The sequence below is a fragment of the Peromyscus californicus genome, unplaced genomic scaffold (assembly GCF_007827085.1).
Source record: "Peromyscus californicus insignis strain IS unplaced genomic scaffold, ASM782708v3 Scaffold_10__1_contigs__length_136768540, whole genome shotgun sequence".
Lineage (NCBI taxonomy): Eukaryota > Metazoa > Chordata > Mammalia > Rodentia > Cricetidae > Peromyscus > Peromyscus californicus.
Genome location: NW_026294391.1, coordinates 91671366 through 91690693, shown reverse-complemented (window position 1 = coordinate 91690693; position 19328 = coordinate 91671366). Strand labels below are relative to the sequence as shown.

The following is a 19328-nucleotide window of genomic DNA, read 5'->3' as shown; positions in this document are numbered from 1 at the left end:
TAAAAATTTTGTAGCTCTTGTTAAATTGCCATCCCTCAAAGCCTCACCAGTTTCTACTTCTGCTAATAATGGATTGAAAGTTGCATTAGATCTGTTGAGGAAAATCAGAATCTCCCAGTTCCTGGCAATTACACGCATATGGATTTGTCTTGTGCTTGAAATGTCAATAGATTTCCCAGTGCACATAATTCTCAATAAACACAAGATATGATTCTTAATCAAAGTCAAGCATTTTAGAGCTAGACTTTGTCTAAACTGGAAAGGTTTGCTTTGCCTGCAAGTAAGAGAGAAAGGTTGAATTCTGGATCATAATCACCCATGCCATTAACAATCACAGAAATTGGCTCTAAAAGCATAAAACAGTTAAATGAGTGCCTAAATAAATTTTGTTGTATCATCTGCAGGGAATGAAATACTTACACCACAGAGAATTTATTCACGGGAGGCTAAAATCTCGGAACTGTGTGGTAGATGGGCGTTTTGTACTAAAGGTGACAGATTATGGCTTTAATGACATCTTAGAAATGCTGAGACTCTCTGAAGAGGAACCTTCTGAAGAAGGTAAGCAATGAATTGTACCCTCTGATGCACACAAGGTAACTTCAAGGTTCAAATGAAACTATGCATTGAATTTAAGCCTTTTGGTGATTTCAACTCTTCACTTTTGTTGAAAATCCAGCCTCATTTCCAAGCCAAGGGACTTGAATGAAGCCTGCATGCTGTAACCTCAGCCCAGCCTTTCCTTCCAAACAAAGCCATTGCAATAATGTTCAGTCCCTGCTGAGGCAGGATTAGGCTGTATTGTTTAGACACCCCAGCAGTCCCTGGAGAATCTTGCTGAGTGCTAGGCACACAGTAGGCGCTCAATAAATACTTGTCAGATTGAATGGAGAGTAATTTAGAAGTTGGACCCCCACAAGGTATATTCTAGAATGGGATGTCACTAGAGCATATCAGCACTGTGTCTTTCAGAGAGAAAGAAGCAAGGAGGCAGCCCCCTGCAAATGAGTGCTCTATGGATTGTGCGGGATGGCTTCAGACAGAGCAACAGACTTATAAGTAAGCAGGCATGCTTGTGACTTCCATTTTGTGCTTTTGTCTTCTGTCTAGTGCACAAGTGGCAGCGCCGAGGAATGCCTGGCAGAATCATAACTCATCAAAGCTAAAAGAGAAATGTGAGGTGTGGGAGAACAGACAATCCCCCAAAGACAGGCCACTAGAAAACGGTGGCCTTACAAGTTTTAAAATTGCTGACTTCGCTACATGGGAGGCAGGAACAATAAAAAACAGAGAGCCACATGCCCTGATAGAGATGGACAGCTTTTCATTGAGGACATCACATCTGCACTTCCCAAAATGTGTGCAACACTAAACTGTAGGGCTCCATCTAGTCCAACTCTCCCATTTACAGATGAGAGAACAGAGGCTCATGAGTTACTAAGACCACCCAGTGACTTCGCAGCAATTCAGTTCAGGTCTTCACCTAGTCAAAAAACCCCAGTTTTTTCCTTCTCTGTCCATTCATGTTTTGGAGGAGTTGAAACTCTTGAAAAATCATAGTGACAGCTATGATATTTCCCCTCTCCTGCTCCCTCTCCCTTCCCCTGTCCCTGACATAGCTGTGTGGTAATTGCTTGTCTAATTCTAGTTTGAATGCCTAGTTTGCCATTTGCCTTGCTTTACAATAGGGTGTTGGGATAATAGCTGCAGAGATGGCAGGTACTTAACAGTCTATAAAAATTAGACATTGAGAAAAGGTAAAACACAATACTTTTCCAGAGTTCCATTTAATTCACAGACTGGCAAAACTTTCAACTATAGGGACATTTGGTCTTAAGTGGGGAAAGGATTTCTTCAGTTTGTGTAGAGCTATGCCTATGTGGGTGCATATGCTTCTGTGTATGTGTTTGTGTGCATTTGTGTGTGTGTGTTGGGGGGGGGCATGTACTGTCTACTGTCTCTGTTTGTACCTTGGTTTCTCACCCTTATTTTACTCCACTGTCCAAATTGGTGTCTATTACTTACATACTATAGCCACAGGGAACTTTCTAGACTGCAAATCTGATTTTGTTGTAAGTGTCCCTCACTGAATGACTTCCCATTGCCTTTAGGGTAAAGTTCAAATTCTTTTACCTGACTGACATGAGTCTTACTTGGTTTGAGCTTAACCATTTCTCCTCTATCTCTTTGCTCCAGCCCTGATGAACTCCTTCAGGTTGTTTATGTATGTCAAGCTCTCTTTCTTTCAGCCCTATCACACATGTTATGCTTTCTGCCTGGGATACTCTTCCTTTCTCGTTGTCATAAACACTTATCTGAGCATAGCTAAGTCCTCTTCCTTTATGATTCAGCTTAAGTACTGCTGCATCTAGAGGTTTCCTATGACCGCTGACGCCCAGCTAAGTTGCTCTCTTCAAGATCTTTAAGGTCTCCAAATTTATTGTGGATTTGTACTTTCTTAGTAATAATACTTATCTACTCAGTTGTCTATTCCCCATATCCAAATTATAAGCTCCATGGAGATAAGAAGCAGGTTTGAGTCCCTCAGTAATTTCACAGTGTCTGGCAGAATAAATAGTTGTCAGATTAATGAATGAATGAGAAAAAAAGAAACAATGGAGCTGATCTCCATCTTAAATGATGAGGCTTATAGAGTCTTGTAAATGGTCAGTCTTTGAAGGTCATCTGGCTCAACTTCTGCTTTGGGAAAACGGAGGTTCAGAAAAAATAAATTGATTAGTAGTCAAGCTGGGATTTATAAACCCAGATCTCTTGACTTCCAGTTCTGTTTTCTTTTCTTCTTTTTTAATGCTATATCATCATGGTTCTTCAAAGTTGACTTTATCAATATGACAAGTTCAGAGTAAGTAGTGGCTGCAGCCAATACAAAAGAAGCCTAAGTAATTTTCCTCACCTTTCGGACAGTCCATGTGTAATGGTAGCTAGTGGCTCTTACATGGTTCTGGAGTGGACATGAGGAAGTGGGGATGGGTTGGAAGATGGGGAGGAGTGTTCATTACTGTTCACTCTTGACTGTAGTGTAGTCCAGATACAAGCTCGTTTTAGCCATTAGCAACATACACACCAGTGCTTTCTGAAAGTACTATTTGGTAATGATTGTATTTAATAACTGAGCTTTTTACCAGACAGTTTGCTTGGTCTCATGCTTTTAGAGGTGCAGGGAGAGCATGCCAGGAACAAGTGCCATTTTTGATTTTGCTTTCAAATATCCACTCTGGCTCTCCCTCCTCAACTTCCTCTGCTTGAAATCTCACAGTCAGAGGAGACATTCCTTGGACTAAAGGATCATTCAGTCATTTGGGGTTTTTTTTTTTTTTTTTGTAAATATGTTTTTTCTAGGAAGGGAGATATAAAAGCAAACCACCACGAGTGGACCTCTGTTGTGAGTGTACCAGAGACTGTCACAGAAGTGGGTGTTGGGTGGGAAGTCAGAGGTGCCTGTTACTGGGAACAGACACTTGAAAGGCAAAGTGAGAAGATGGGCACATGAAGAAGACCAAGTCTAGAAGTTTTTGTTCAGGCGTCTTCACCATGGTTATCTAAAAATAAGGCTACAATTCTCTTTCCTGGATTTTTACTAACAAAGCAAATAATCTCTTTTCTACTCACCTTCTTGCTTCGCAGGAACTTGTTTCCTAGGCTCCCTTCCTAACAACCTCACATTGAACGTGATGAAAATGTAGCCATCACCAGCCCTAACCCTGGCCCCAGCTTCTATACCCCTTAGCAGGCATTCTCCAGCTTTCCAGTTTGGACATAAACATGTTTCCTCTAACTCCTCCTTCATGAAGCCCAGGGAGGAGGTGCCTGACCCTGTCACTTCCTTTTCCGTTGGAGCCCCTCAGTGTATTTGGTTCCCGCTTCCCTGCTGCATCCCCCCCCCCCCCCCATTCAGGTCCCTTTCACCTCACAGCGAGCTCTCAGTGCAGGAGCTTCCCAGCCGATCTCCCCGACTCCAGCCTTTCTCCTTCCATCCAGCTTGTGCAGGCTGCCAGATTAATCTTCCCAAACAGGGTTTTCATCAAATCCCTCTTCAGTTCCAGCCCCCCCCCCCCCCACTGCCTTTTGTATTCACTCCAAATGCCTTCATTTGGCTCTCAGGGCCTCTCACCTTCTGCCCCCATTCTTCAGCCCCCCTCCTCCTCCCACTTCACCAGCCCCATTTCTCCTTTCTCATTATTCCTTCCCAGAGCCCTTGTCTTCAGCCCTCCACTAATCTGCTTGCCACCTTGCCACCACCCGCACTTTGCTCCTTTCTGCCTCTTGTTCCTTTGCACGTACTGTTCTTTCTGCCTGCAAAGCCCTCACCTCTCGGCTCCCGAAGCTGCACCCTTGACCTTCTTAATGAGCACATTTGAGATTGAACTTTTCCAGGAAGTCTTCCTGGATTAATTTAGCCAGCTCAGTTGTTTGTTAGTTTAAATCTGATGAAATTACCCATATTCAATCATTTTTTAACTCAGAGAAATGGTGTTTTTTTTTTTTATAGCTCAACAACAATAACAAAACCCCGCCTCCTCTTTTGACTTGCTCTTTTGTTATAAAGTCAATTTCTTTATTTGTTAAGGTGCCTGCTACAAAAATGTTCGATGTTCTGACTGCTAAACTATGGGAGCAGAGATAAACTTTTACCCCATACAGGGCCTAAGGTTCAGCAGAACCCAGCCATTACTCCAATTTGGTTTTTAATAGATTCACTTCCTTGTACCATATAGTGCTTCTCATCACTAGCCCTCTTGTATTGCAATAAGGGATGCATATGGCTGTCTTGTCCCCTGGTCTGTAAATTCTTCTTGGGAGAGTGAAGGTTTGCTTCATGTTTGGCACCATTTTTCCCCACAGCACAGTGCCTGGTACATAGTACATACTCAATAAATATTTGCAGTCAGGTATGTAGCTGCTGTACCTTTTTTCTCTGCAAGCAACATCAGAGGCCTGAGGGTGTTCTAATCCTTGCAGAGAAGACCTGGAGAAAGCAAGTTGTGAATCCCTGAGCCCCGGCACAATCAAATTACCAGACACATATAGATCTTAGCGAGCAGCAGATCCATGGCAACCAGTCTGGCACTGCCCTTGCCTTTCCATGGAAACCTGCCAACTGCAACTTGCAGGCTCAAGAGAGCACGAAAGCAAGCATCAGATAGTGCCTCCACTTCTGGTGTCCTGACCTTCCCCACACCTTTATACTGTGTCTTGCTGTGTAGTTCTGGGGGTGGTGGTGGAGAGAGTAGTAAGTTTTCTCTGTCTGTGTGTAATCACTTAGATTAATAGATTCAGACCCTGAGGGGCACTAGCATGCCAGTCTGTCTAATAAAAATATAAAGCAGTTAATAAAACAGCACCCTCAGAGCCCTTTAGGGCATTGCAGATGTCAGTTAATCCTCCTCACATTTATTAGATAATTCTTTCTTTGCAGAGCTGCTGTGGACGGCCCCTGAACTGTTAAGAGCCCCTAGGGGCATCAGGTTAGGTTCATTTGCAGGAGACGTCTATAGCTTTGCCATCATCATGCAAGAAGTGATGGTCCGGGGTGCTCCTTTCTGCATGATGGATCTGCCTGCCAAAGGTAAGCTGAAAGTGAGAAAAAGGTACCAGGGACCCACTGGTTCCCGTATCAGCAGCTCACCATTTGCTGGAAGACTGTGGTAACAGTCTGCTACCCTGCAAAGAGCTGCCCTTGTCTGTTATGTGAAGGTAGGGCTTGGAGCCAGACAGTTTTAGTTAGCATCTGGAAGAAATGTTCTCACCCAGGAAGCTGGTCCTTTTACAAACTCAGGGACTTTAGGACCTCTGTCAATTTTCTAGTCTGCGCTACCCCCACCATGCAGTACTTTTGCTCTTCTGAGATACTTCTTACCAAGTACTTTAGTGCTGCTCATGCTACTCCCTGATGCCAGTCTTTTCATGTAGCAATGCCACAGATTTTTCTTGCCTGTCTCCCACTGAAACACATGAGTGTTAGGTAAGATCTGTCAATGAAGAATAACATCAGTTCATGGAAATTTTAAAGGTAACAAGTTAGCTGCATATTCTCAGAGTGTGAGCTTCCAAGATGCTTAGTAACTGTCTACGGCCATACCACTCTGAACGTGCCCGATCTCATCTGATCTCGGAAGATGCTTAGTAACGACAAATGGAAAAATAGTAAGTTTATTAAGTTGAGGCTCCTGGTGACATCACCTTAACCAAGTGATCAAGCTTACTGTCACCTATAATAAAACACAGCTATATCATGTACCCCTGACATGATGCAGTAAGATAGTACATCACCTTTGTGCTATTTCATACCAAGGTATGTACAGTACTTTTGTGGCTGTGTAGAGTACTTTTTCTTGGCAACAACAACAAAAACAAAAGCAAAGAATAACCTCAGCGTAATCATTAGAGAGCTTCAGATAAATGCTAGTTGAAAGACATGCTACAAAATAACCTTGTGGGGATAACAACACCTGGGCATAGCAGCACAGTCTTGTTATCCTAGTTCTTGGGAGGCCAAGGCAGGGGGATGGCAAGTTCCAGGCCAGTGTGGAATTTATAAATAAATGAATAAATGGCCAATCCTGATCAATTATATCTAAATCATGAACGACAGGAAAAGAATGAAGAATTGTCACAGATTGGAAGAGATTAAGACACAATTACATGCAGAAAAAGATCTGGAATTGGATTGTGGGACAGAAAAAAATACATTAGAGAAAACATTGACGGAATCCAGATAAGGACTGTAGTAATAGTACTAGACAAATACCAATGTCCTCAATGGTATTTTGTGTTAACATTACAGTAAGCTCAGTGAGAATTACGCAGGTAATCACTGAGTCCTACTACAATTTTTCTGGAAGTCTAAATTTACTTCAAAGTAAACGGTTTTAAAGACGTAGGAAATATTACTAAGTTATGTAGCTGTCTTTTGCCACAGTTAGAATTCCACGTCACACTGTGTTTAAAGCCCTCCAACTTTTCTTCATCTCTCTCTGAATGAAGCCCAGGCTCTTCATGTGGCATAATGGCCCTTCATATTCCACCCACTTCCTGCCTGTGTTTACCCTTTGTCACTTCTAGTATTCTAGTGCCTTGAGAGTACATGGTCTCCCTCACCTCTATGCCTTTGCACATGCCATTCATAATGTCTGGAATTTCCTCACTTTCTTCCCACTTGGCTCATCCAACTCCTGCCACCAATGCTGGAAATCCTCCTTTGACTTGTTCAGTGTGCATCTTCTTTGTTCTTACCTGTATCTCTCTGTATCTGCTAAAACATTTGTAATATTTTTCATTGCTTATCTCCTTGGACTGTGAAATCCTCAAGGGGATAAGCCATGCTGGGCCTCAGCAGAGAAGTGACCAAGTCAACTACATACTTTATGACACAAAAGTAGACTTCCTGGAGCAGTCACTTTCCAAGGGGTTCATTCCCACAGAATCTATGGCACTGGAAGCTCCATTACAAGCTACTCTGGGTTGAAGAAACTGTGCTATACAAGGAGCTGAGAGAAATGAGAAGCAGGAGCAGAACTCCTTCCCTGGAGGCTAGCATCACGCATTAGGATATGCAGTAGCACTACTGAAGGCTTACGGTCAATGCAGAGGTAGAAAAGGCAGTCAAAGTTTGGTGGTGGATGCAGAGGTTAAAAGTTGAGGGTGGTGGTGGAGAGGAGACTTGGGATGGGTAGCGAGTCTGAAGAAATAGTCAGGGCCATGTTAAAGAGCTTGGACTTTATTCTGTTGGAAATAGAAGTCATGGAGGCATTTTGAACTAAAAAGTGACATGACCAGATATATGTTTTTAGAATGGTTTGGAGAAGTTAAGGCTAGAAGCAGAAAAATGAGTTTGAGGCTCAATATGAGTTGATGGGGACATTGGGAGCTAATGATTTTCTCCTATTTATAAAGAGTTTTCTGCTTTTGGAAAAAGACTCAGTTTGGATAAACTAAGCCTTTGGCCACTGAAGACTTTTGGCTCTATATAGGGGTTCTGTGATCTTGCAGTTGAGACCTGAGACATTTGGAAGCAGAGCAGTGTAATAGGCAGAGATGGCTTGGGTTCTGACCTGAACTCTGTCACTACCCATGTGATTTCTGGCAAGTTACTGACTCTGTATGTTCCAGTTTTACCATCTGCAGGAAGAATAAGAGCGCCCACCTCAGATGTGCTGAGCATCTAATGAAACAACAAACACATGCCAAGTGCCCATTCTATAGCTTGGTGTATAATAAATTTTCTACTCCAAGCGGCATTCATTGACCAACGGCCATGAGAGTCTTAATAAGGCCCCGAATTGTTCACTGTTGTTTTAAATTCCCTTTGTTTAGTGATTATCCTAGGAACCAATGCATGAACCTTGGCTGGATATAGACTCACAGAGAGGGCTCAGTGTCTTTGTTGTGGTAATTATGAGGGGACTTCAGGACAGGTGAAGAGGACAGGATACTGAAGCTGCCCTATTGGAATTGGTATCATGAATGGCATCTATAACCTAGCAGAAGCAGGATAGCATGGTAACAAAAGTCCAACTGATCTGTTTCTCACTCCTTTCCCAAAAGGCCTTTCCTGAGACGTACTCAACATTAAAGCTATCTGAGGGGAAATTAAAGAAAAGGTCCCTTCATGTTTTCTCCTGACAAATCCCTTTCTTGGTTGAAATTCAGCTCTCTGCTGAATCCTGGTGCACTTCTCCTGATTCAAAAACTTTTCTCTTTTTGTGCCTTGTCAGAAATCATAGACAGACTTCAAAAGCCTCCCCCTGTGTATAGACCTGTGGTTTCTCCTGAGTATGCTCCTCCAGAATGTCTCCAGCTGATGAAGCAATGCTGGGCTGAGGCTGCAGAACAACGACCAACTTTTGATGAAATATTTAACCAGGTAAATCTATTAAAATTATAATTACCCTGTAATTTGCCTCTCTGAGGCTAAACTCATTGGGTCTTATATTGCAGAAGGGGCTCCTTACAAAGGGAAAGGACATTCCTCTTTAAGAAGCAGCCCAGGACTGGCTTTGAGGTCCTTAAACCTGGAATACCACCAGCACATCCTCTATGATGGTCCTGGCACATGTGGTACTTCTGACACAGCTATGTTTCAATGTTTCTAAGGAACTCCTTTGAGTATAGTATTTAGGTGATGCCAGGTTGTTTATGGAGGGTCATAAAAAAATACGTCTTGTTTGAAAGGTTGTTTGTGTAGAACATAAAACTAGATTTCTTAGGTTTCCTGAGAGCTACTGGAGGGAATGAGTGCATGGAAAGTGATAAGCCCTCTCCTTAAGATATTGCCTTTCTAAAGATGGTGATATTTTTCCTAGAGTCAGAGCTAGGAAGAGGGTGGAAGAAAAGACAGAGTTCCTCTGTTGGCATATGCAGTCTAAGCCTTGTTGACTTGCACGCTACAGAAATTGTGGGTGCTCTCCATGAGTGCTGTGTCAGCTCTGGAGAAGAGGCTTTTGAGCCTGGCTAGAGTCCAGCACTCAGTTGCTTTGTGACTGGCAGGTACCTGAGGCGGAAAAGAGAAAGACTTGGACTGAAAGCCTGAGAGGGCCCTGCTTTGGAAGTCATCCGTGTCCTCCAGCTAACAATGGAAGTCCATTAGTCTGGCTAGAGTTCTTGAGGACACTCAAACAGGTGTTTAATGGTATGGAAAAAGCAAAGGACCATAAAGGTCACATTTCTAAAAACTTACTGTGAGGCAGGATGAAAAATCATTTGTCCTTGTGTTGATGCTGAAGATGTTATTTCAGAAGACAGGAGAGAAGTTGCTGATAGATAGTAAGGGTGCCCATGATGCAACTTTCAAACAAAACATTACTGGGGCTACCCTCACTAAAATGCTTTACTGGAAGTTTAGTCTGTCTGATGACAAGTGTAGCCTCCTCACTTCCTGCATCTAATACAGCTTAAATGCAAAGAGGTGAATAAGCTTCTCTAAGTGAGGCTACAGGGGGAGCCCGGAGGATTTGAACTGGCTGCTTAGGATCTTAGTGGACATATAGATGTGGACAGATTTTAGAAGGAGCCTTCTACTGTCCACCTTGGGGCAAGGAGTGCTATACAGAGCATGTGTGGCCATGCTGTAGAAAGTTTGTTGGGCAGAACCTTCATAGTCTACCCAGCAAAGCCACTACCAATATTTTCTGGTTCTGAACATGGTGACTATAACATCATGGAGGGAGCTACTGTCTCATGATTGTAGTGCTTATGTTACTAAGCTCTTTGCAGATGGACAAGGTCTGGAGAGGATGTATTGAACATTCATACCAAGCAGCAACCTCTTAGAAATCAGGGAACAACACAGGCCAAAACTAGCCAAACTTCTACATGACCCTGACTGATATGAAAGGCAGGTACTAGATGGAACCATGTAGTATTGGATCACATGGGAAGAAGTAGAGGGAAATTTTGCCATGTTCTATTTGGAACACTCTGTGTAGTCAAGACCATCTTTGACAACACTGTATCATTTGAGGATAAGGGTGATTTTGTAGGTTAATAACTTCAATGATAAAACATCAATTCCTGCCCTATTTCTCCTTATGTTACCCACAATTGACCTGGGCTCTAGACCAAACCCTATTTCCTTAAAAATGGCTACTATTGTTATAGCATTTCAGAACTGGAGTATCTTGCTCTGAACCTCTGTGCTCAGGCTCGAAAGAATCAGGAGTATGGGAGGAAATGTTTGGGGGCTAGGGAATGGAAAGTGCTCTGTGAATGGAGCAGGGTGACAATGAGACCTTTCCTATTTATATCTGGGCTCATTTCTGCTGATGTGGCCCTTCAGAGGAAAAGATTTGTGGTGAGTTCTACTCCATCAGTATTGAGTTTGGGGCTCATGTAGTCATAGGCTCTTCTTTCTCTTTTACTTTTAGTTTAAAACTTTCAATAAAGGGAAAAAGACTAATATTATTGATTCTATGCTTCGGATGTTGGAGCAGTATTCTAGCAACTTGGAAGATTTGATCCGGGAACGGACTGAAGAACTGGAAATTGAAAAACAGAAAACGGAAAAGCTTCTAACACAGATGCTGCCACTGTATGTGTGAACACCCAAGGAGTGTGAATCATTATTACATGTGTTCCATTTAAAAAAAGAAGAAAGAAGTTACCCATCAACTAACTGTTCCCTCCCCCTGTCTTTCACCCTTTCTATTCCCAATGACTTTGAGTCACACCTTCAAATCAAAGTATAATTGGAAAGCAAGGAAGCAGAACATACATCCTAATTCCCTACTTCCTATGGAACATAATGATCATTTCAGTTTGGGCGGCTTGGTTTTTCTATATCTTACTTCATGACAGAGCCAAGAGGATGGCCAATTTAAAAACAAAACAAACAAAACAAATAACAGGAGTTCTTAAAGGGAAGAAGCAGACCTGTGTTTCCAGGGGACTTTCTCCCTTATCTGTTGCTAGAATTTCCATTGCACACCCCACCCCAAGTAATATGGTCTTCAAGGAGATCATTGCTAAAACTAGTCTTGTGGAAAACTAACCAACAGGGAACATTACTCCAAAGAGAGAGGGTAAGGTAGAAGCACTGGGAGTTGAAGAAACTCCATGGAGACAGAGACCAGATCTGTCTTCTCAATGTTATATTCCAGCACCTGGCCCAGCGCCTGACACATTCTTTGTACTCAATATATGCTTTACCCAGGTGAAACTCTTTCTCACCATTTACCTGAAAGTGATTTTTAGAGAAATTGTCTTTAGTGTGTGGTACATAAGGAGGCTAATCTCTTCTTAGGAATAGCTATGTCTACTTTTCAGATCAGTTGCTGAATCCCTCAAAAAGGGCTGCACAGTTGAACCTGAGGGATTTGACTTGGTCACCTTGTACTTCAGTGACATTGTGGGCTTCACCACCATCTCAGCCATGAGTGAGCCCATTGAAGTGGTGGATCTTCTGAATGACCTGTACACACTCTTTGATGCCATCATTGGTAGTCATGATGTCTACAAGGTATGTTAATTAGCAGACTAATGCTGTCTAGCATGAAACTTTTACATGAGATTTATTTATGTGTATTTCAAAATTGAAGGATGCAATTTTGCAGAATGTTGTCTTTTAGGAATGAAAATTAAGGTAACACATCACTCCATTACTATTCTTTTGAGAATGAAGGCCAGGTAGAACAAGTCTCAAATAAGGAACAGATTACCAGAAAGATTTCTTTTGAGATGTTTTCTAGAATTATGACTAAGAAGAGGTTAAGATGGGGAGACCTATTGTAGTTCATTGGATGCATCTTCACAATGTAGAAAGTATTGTGCTGGGTAATGAAAAGATACAGAAATACTGATGATTTTCTCATAGTTGATGGCTGCCCTAGAGTACACCTAGGTAAAGTTTATGTTTATATAATACATGCTATGAAAATTTGATTTTCTCCCTAGGTATTGTTTTTATACAAGGAACATAGCATTACACCAGAGTATTCTAAAGATGCACCTTTTGGGGATTGATATAGGCTAACCCAAAGTACATCTATTCATCTAAGGTTTGAAGAAGTATTAACTCACCATTTCCCATCCTTCCAGCTTAGTTCCATTCTTTTTTTAAAAAAATCAAATGTTGCAGAATATGAGGAGAAAACAGATAATTCTTTTCACTCTTGTTGTCCCTACACTTCCTTACTATTTTTCCTTTTACATGATATGTTGTCTCTAGGTAGAAATAGGTAGAAAATGACTAAAAGTCTCATAGTTCTGTGGAGACATTCCCATGTTGCTAGTGACATGGATGCTTGTCATGTTGGAGGAAAAAGATGCCTCAGGTATCCCAAAGTTTAGATAACTCCTGTCTTAGGAACCATAGAAGAGCTGGAGAATGAGTAGCTTCATTTATCGGATCCTTCACAGTAGCCTCAAATGGTCCAGCTCTCAAATCACACACCAGGCAGTGTATTTATCTCAGATTAGACAGATAGAGACCCTTAAGGCCTAAACTATGTCATCTAAATAGGGTTCAGAAATAGACATCATACCTGTCAATCAGTAGGAGCTGCAAACTAATCAAGAAATGCACATGGAAACCACTGTGGAGGAAAAAAATCTATGGAATCAGACTACCTGTCTTAACTTGTTGAACTCAAGAAGCCTGAAGAGAAAAACAAATCACTGAAAGCTAATTCAGTTGAAACTAAAATCAAAGATGATTCAGCATGGGCAGTAACACAGCCACTAGTTTAATCAATCCAGCTGATTCTGCTCAGACAATCATTGGGGGTCCTGGGGATGAAGCCATTAGCTATTTTGGTACTTCTTGGCTGCAATACGGAGTTAGTGGTTTGTTTTTTAAGATGGAACAGGGCTGTCTGAATCCAAAAATGGAATCTAAAATTTCAAGCCTGTTTATTAAAAACAACACAGTGCAAAGGAAATAAAAATTGAACCATCAGTGAGCCACCGAATGTGTGTGTATTTTCATTTTCTTTACCTATAAAATTGGAATCACCTCCCTTGGAACTCGATAATCTAAAATGGATGTGAGAAGTAAGTCTACTGCAGAAGTTGGTGATTTGTTCTCACTTTCACTTCTTCCACTGCCCCATTTCAACCAGATCCTTTTCTACGCCTTTGCTTCCCGTGAAATGTCCTTTGACTGCTGCATCCCATAATTCCTCATAGCCATCTACATACCAGTGCTCACCTGTGCCTGGCTTTGTGTTCTAATGTTCTCATTTATATCACTGGGGTCTCTGGGGTAACAACTTATCAAAGCGAAGTGGTCAACTACCATGCTCTGATAATGGCCAGCCACTAACTCACTGTACCCAAATAACATTTGCATTCTAACCCTTCTTTTGTTAAGTCTGTCATGACCATTTGACAGCAGAAATCTTCCCTCCAAACCATACCAATGCTGGGAGACTGAAGGGAAGCACATTGAAGTAAAAGTCCCATGGGGGCAAATGTCCGTTATTATTGGTTATTTAGAAAGTCATTATGTGAGCCCCATTGGTGAATCCTAAACTTCATTTTATGGAACTGAATAATAACCATAGTCCTAAGACTGACTTTAAGACATGCTTTTTGTTGTTGTTGTTGGTGGTGGTGATGATGGTAGTAGTAGTGATAACTTACACTTAACGTATGTTATCATCCACCTGCTCAGTTTTAAGTGCTTTGATGCACATTAAATTATTTAGTCCTAAAAATCCTACAAGTGAGGCATTGGCATCATCTTATTTTAAAGATGGGCACACTGGATGGAGCAAAGAGGAATTAAGCAACTTGCCCCTTGATTGTAAGTGGTGAGTCTGAGATTCTATGCAGGGCAGTATGTCTCCAGAATTTCATTGATTTTTTAGCTGTAATCAAATGCGTAGTAGGCCATCCTGACTGGCACATTTCATAGAAGTCCTTCCGGTTTGCTTGTGACTTGAATTCTCCTGAAAACTCCCATGTACGAGTTATTCTCCTGAGAAGCTCCCATGTACGAGTTACCTAAAAGAGTGAGCACACTCTGTGGAGAAGATGAAGAGCAGAGATTCATCTTTATTTCCAAGTATCCAGATCAGATTCTTTATACAAAATTAAAAAAAAATTATTCTCTGGTTCTTGCAGAATAGTCAAAGACCAGAATTATCACCTCTCAAGGATATAGCAATAGGAGAGGAAGAGGTGATTGGTGGGGAAACACCTAGGTCACATAGCCAAAAGGTTTATGACATTGTCATATTAGCATGACAAATCAGGGGGTGGACTCTTCTTGTCCTTCTTTGCCTTTCCCCATGCTTTGCCAAGGCTGCCCATTTCTCTAAAATTAGCTAGAGAAAGGCTTTCTCTCTGACAGTATCTTGGGTACACTTTCCCCAAGTAATTTGCCAGGGGCATCTTGGGGACAGTCCCACTTTCCCTTCATATAGAAATTTCTTGAAGCTTGATATTTTCCTAGGGTCATTCAATAGCCTTTGAAAAAGCTATACTTACTTCAGAATCTCTGCTTGTGAGGCCTGTACATCAGTATTTTAATAAAGCTCCTTAAATGATTCTGATGGACTTTCAGGCCTGCGAATTATTGACAGCCCCACATTGTCTTCCTCACTTTACATATTTGGCTTCCATCATACTCCTGAAACTAACTCTCTCTCTCTCTCTCTCTCTCTCTCTCTCTCTCTCTCTCTCTCTCTGTGTGTGTGTGTGTGTGTGTGTGTGTGTGTGTGTGTGTGTGTGTGTGTGTGTGAAGTAATACGAATAGATTACATGTTTGTTAATCCTACTTTTTGTAATACCCAGGTAGAGACCATTGGAGATGCCTATATGGTGGCCTCAGGCCTCCCAAAGAGGAATGGCAGTAGGCATGCTGCTGAGATTGCCAACATGTCCCTGGATATCTTGAGCTCTGTGGGCACCTTTAAGATGCGACACATGCCAGAAGTGCCAGTCCGAATTCGCATAGGCCTGCACTCAGGTAATGGAAGCTAGTGAAGGCAAGAGAAACCATTTGCATGTGCCTCGTAGGAGCCTTAGAAGAGGAAGGAGAAATGTGTAGATGTCCTCTGATTCTGGACAGCTGGATTATCCTGGTGTCCAGCAATGCTTCATTTCTTTCTGCTTAGCCAGTTTTTCTTCTTTACTCCACCTACACCACGGCAGTGGACAGCAGCTCCTGTTCTATCTATACCGCCATGTCTACATTTACTATGCTACAAGATCGCCAAGTATTTGTGAGGTTTAGGATAATGTAATCAATTAATCAAGAACATTTTCCTCCTGGACTTATCCCCTCTCTCATAAATGTCTTCAAGCACCTACCCCCCCAATATCTTTTCCACTTAAGTACTACATATATGCTGGTGACTGTAGACAATTTATCTATTTTATAAACACAGTTTTAGAACTTAAAATGTAATTATATCACTTCCTTTTAACACTACAACTCCAGGACAGTCTTTTCCCTTAAGCTTCACACCTATGTGTGACATTTCCACCTGAGCATTTCACTTTGTCCTTAGACTCACCAGGTCTAAAACAGAATTATTTTCTTCCCATACAAATGTCTCTTTAGCCTGTGCTTTATATTTCATTTAGTGTTACCGCCAATGACCTGATTATCATCATAGAAGTCATCCTGGACTCCTCTCTCCCTCTGACCTTCAATATTCAACCAGCTACTGGTTATTTTATTCTACCGTGTATGTGTTTATGCCACAGTGCTTATGTGAAGGTCAGAGGACAACTGACAGTACTTGGTTCTCTCCTTCTATCATGTTGGTCCTGGAACTCAAACTTAGGTTGTCAAGCTTGGTGGTAAGTGCCTTTGTCTTCTGAATCACCTTGCCAGCCCCAACTGCGAGGTTTTAAACTTCTTTCCCTATTAAACATTTCTTGAGACTGTCTTGTGTCCTCTTGACAATCACTACTCAAGTCTAGGCCACCAGCATCTCCTTCCTGGACTGATCATTTTAGTAACACCATATTGCTTCCATGCTTGCCTCTCTCTATTCATCCTTTCCATAATTATCATTGTCTTGTCTATACCGCATTAGACTTTAAGCTCTTTGGCAGCAGGGACCATATCTTATTCATATTTTTCATTGACTATAGCAGCTGCTCACCCTCTCCCCAAAGAAAATCACTGTCCTCATTTGTGCCCCAGTGTCACACCTGCAGTGTCCTAAGCGTACCTCAGTTGGGGTGGTTCCTAATTTTTTCTTTTTTCTTTTTTTCTTCTTGGTTTTTCAAGACAGGGTTTCTCTGCATAGTTTTGGTGCTTGTCCTAGGTCTCGCTCTGTAGACCAGGCTGGCTTCAAGCTCACAGAGATCCGCCTGGCTCTGCCTCCCGAGTACTGGGGTTAAAGACGTGCGCCACCACCGCCCGGCAGTTCATAATTATTTCAAATGTAATGTATTTAAATTTTCAAACTGTCTTTTCCAATGAATGAACACAAACCTAGAGCCCCATGCCAGTTTAGTCATGGTCATCAATCAGATAGCCAACAAGCCTGTTGGTTCTCTTCTCACAATGTCTGTCGTTCAGGTCCCCACTTTGGCTGCCAATTTTAAACCATCACCTCCTTTTCAAAGCCTTCTATTTGGTTTCACCACATCAAATGCCTAATAGCTTTTCTATAGGTTCATCCACTCCTCCTTCAATGCATCCAATACATGACCAGAGAAGAAAAAAAAGACAAAGAATATTCTGCCTATAACCTTTGCTCAAAATTCTCTAGTGGGCTAAGGACTGCATTTTGTACAACTCATTTAACCCAAACTTATCTGTAGTTTCTCCTCAGATGCCTGAACTGGAAGAATGTTTTCTCTAAGAACTTCCAAAAAGACCATGCATGCTGAAGTCTCAATCACAAACCTTTCATTTATGTCTCTTTTCTCTATAACTGAATCCTACTCACCTTCCAAGAGTCTGGGAAAACCTTGCCCACAGGAACCTTCTTCCTTATGACTCTTCACCTTCTAAATTGCTCCAGTTCTTCTGTCTGTACCATTTGTTGGCCTCAGCCACATTGCCTGGCTTGCCTCCTGCTTGGTAGTCTCTTCTCTTTATTCAGATGAGAATATCTGGTATAATGTAGGCCATATATTATTTCTTTTTGACTTCCATTGTGCCTGCCATGATACCCAAGTAGATGCTACGAAAAAGAAAGAAATGAATTAAAATAAAAAAATATAGTTTTAGTTCTGGTTTGCTCTTATTCACAGCAGAAAGAACCCTTGGAAACAAAAACAATGCCTTTAACATAGGAAACAGCAAAAATATAATGCTGACAATTTTAAACATAGAAAAATAAAAAATCAGAAAGGTAAGACTGGGGGACTTTCAGTAGACTGTTGAACTCATTTTTCTGTCTGCCTGCTGAAGTGTTTTTTTTTTTTTTCCAGTTATCTTCAACATGTAACACGGCCATAATAGTGTAAGAACAAAAATTTCTGCAAGAACAAATGGGAAATAATTTTAGATTATCTCCACACACTGTTCTTCCACACTCCTACTACAGATAATGGAAAGGCAGCTCTACTTTTTTCCACATTTTCTGATTGTCTGAGCAATAATTCTCTTTGTAGGCACAGTTGGGAGATAGACTTACAAGATTCTTTCAACCATAAGGCACAATAAACAGTCACATTTTCTCTTTGCAACAAACCTGTTTGAATCCTCAGTCCTTGTTCAGGCTCTTCTGGTTTGATCCTGATGTTTATTTATCGTTGTTGGCAGATATCATCATTTTGAGTAAAACTGTTGCTACAATAGAGGTATAAATCAGAAAGGTAGTCATGTTTGGAGCATGGTAAATTTGCTTTCTTATAGACTAGAGTTCATTACTCAATCATCAGTCATCCTTTAGATTTCTAGATTGGTTTGATGGCAACTTTAGTTCTTCTGCAAAGCTGCCCCCACCCTGTTTGTGGATCTTTTCTAATAGTGTTGAGTACACACTTATTGACTCCAGCTCCACTCTCCTCCTGTTTAATAGGGCCTGTTGTTGCTGGAGTAGTGGGCCTCACCATGCCCAGATACTGCTTGTTTGGAGACACTGTAAACACAGCTTCACGAATGGAATCAACCGGGCTACGTGAGTATCTGTAGATGGACAGAGTGGGACCATCTTGTGATTAGGAAAGTGATTCTTCAAAGGGGAGGAAGAAAATGGGGTACTCAGTGTTTTAAGGAAAAAGGAAAGATAATTCAAGACGATTGAGACTTAGCACACATTTCTCTGGTCTCTAATAGCAAACCAGTAGGGGGTGATGTTGGACTGAACATGCACCTATCCTGTTCTAGAAATAGAGCTGTAGCTAAGTGACACTGAAGCAGCCAGTCATTTTGATCAAAACAACTTAAAAAAGTCATTTGAGCAAAAGAAAGAATTGGCCAGCTTGGTAGGTACAAAGGAGTCATGTAGAGAAAAGAACTAGGTAAGAGACTGACATTTTCAGTTTTCAACTAGTTTGTGAAGGCACATGAGCCAGCTGCCTCCCAGCTGGCTGCTGCTATTTGCTGCTTTAGTCCAATTTTTTGAACCAGTTAGGACTCCAGGAGTTTCTGGCTTTATCAAATAAGCCCATAGAACTTAGTTAGTAATAATCCTTCAATCTAAGGAGCTTGGAATTCCAAGATAATTAATTCCAACTTGCCTGTACATAAAACTCGTCCTTCCTTCCTTCAAAATGATCATAGTAGCAAAGATTCTACTTCTTCCTTTCTTTGCAACTAAAACTGTACAAATGATTCTGTCATTGTTGGTTTTTGTGGACAAGATGCTTTATTGGTTTCTTGGTTGCTCACTGCCTCTACTGAGGTATGGTCAGCACCACAATATGTCTTTTTATTTATATCATGGTTAAGCAAAGCA

General features: G+C 41.5%; 1 protein-coding gene across 1 annotated transcript in view; it reads left to right on the top strand.

Moving 5' to 3' along the window:
- Positions 1 to 19328, top strand: part of Gucy2f (guanylate cyclase 2F, retinal) — an 80496-nt gene that overhangs the window by 53091 nt on the left and 8077 nt on the right. The window contains exons 9-15 of the mRNA XM_052746486.1: positions 405 to 561; positions 5438 to 5587; positions 8736 to 8884; positions 10884 to 11047; positions 11782 to 11974; positions 15253 to 15427; positions 18450 to 18548. Coding sequence (XP_052602446.1) covers positions 405 to 561; positions 5438 to 5587; positions 8736 to 8884; positions 10884 to 11047; positions 11782 to 11974; positions 15253 to 15427; positions 18450 to 18548 — 1087 coding nt within the window. The remainder of the gene's footprint in view (positions 1 to 404; positions 562 to 5437; positions 5588 to 8735; positions 8885 to 10883; positions 11048 to 11781; positions 11975 to 15252; positions 15428 to 18449; positions 18549 to 19328) is intronic.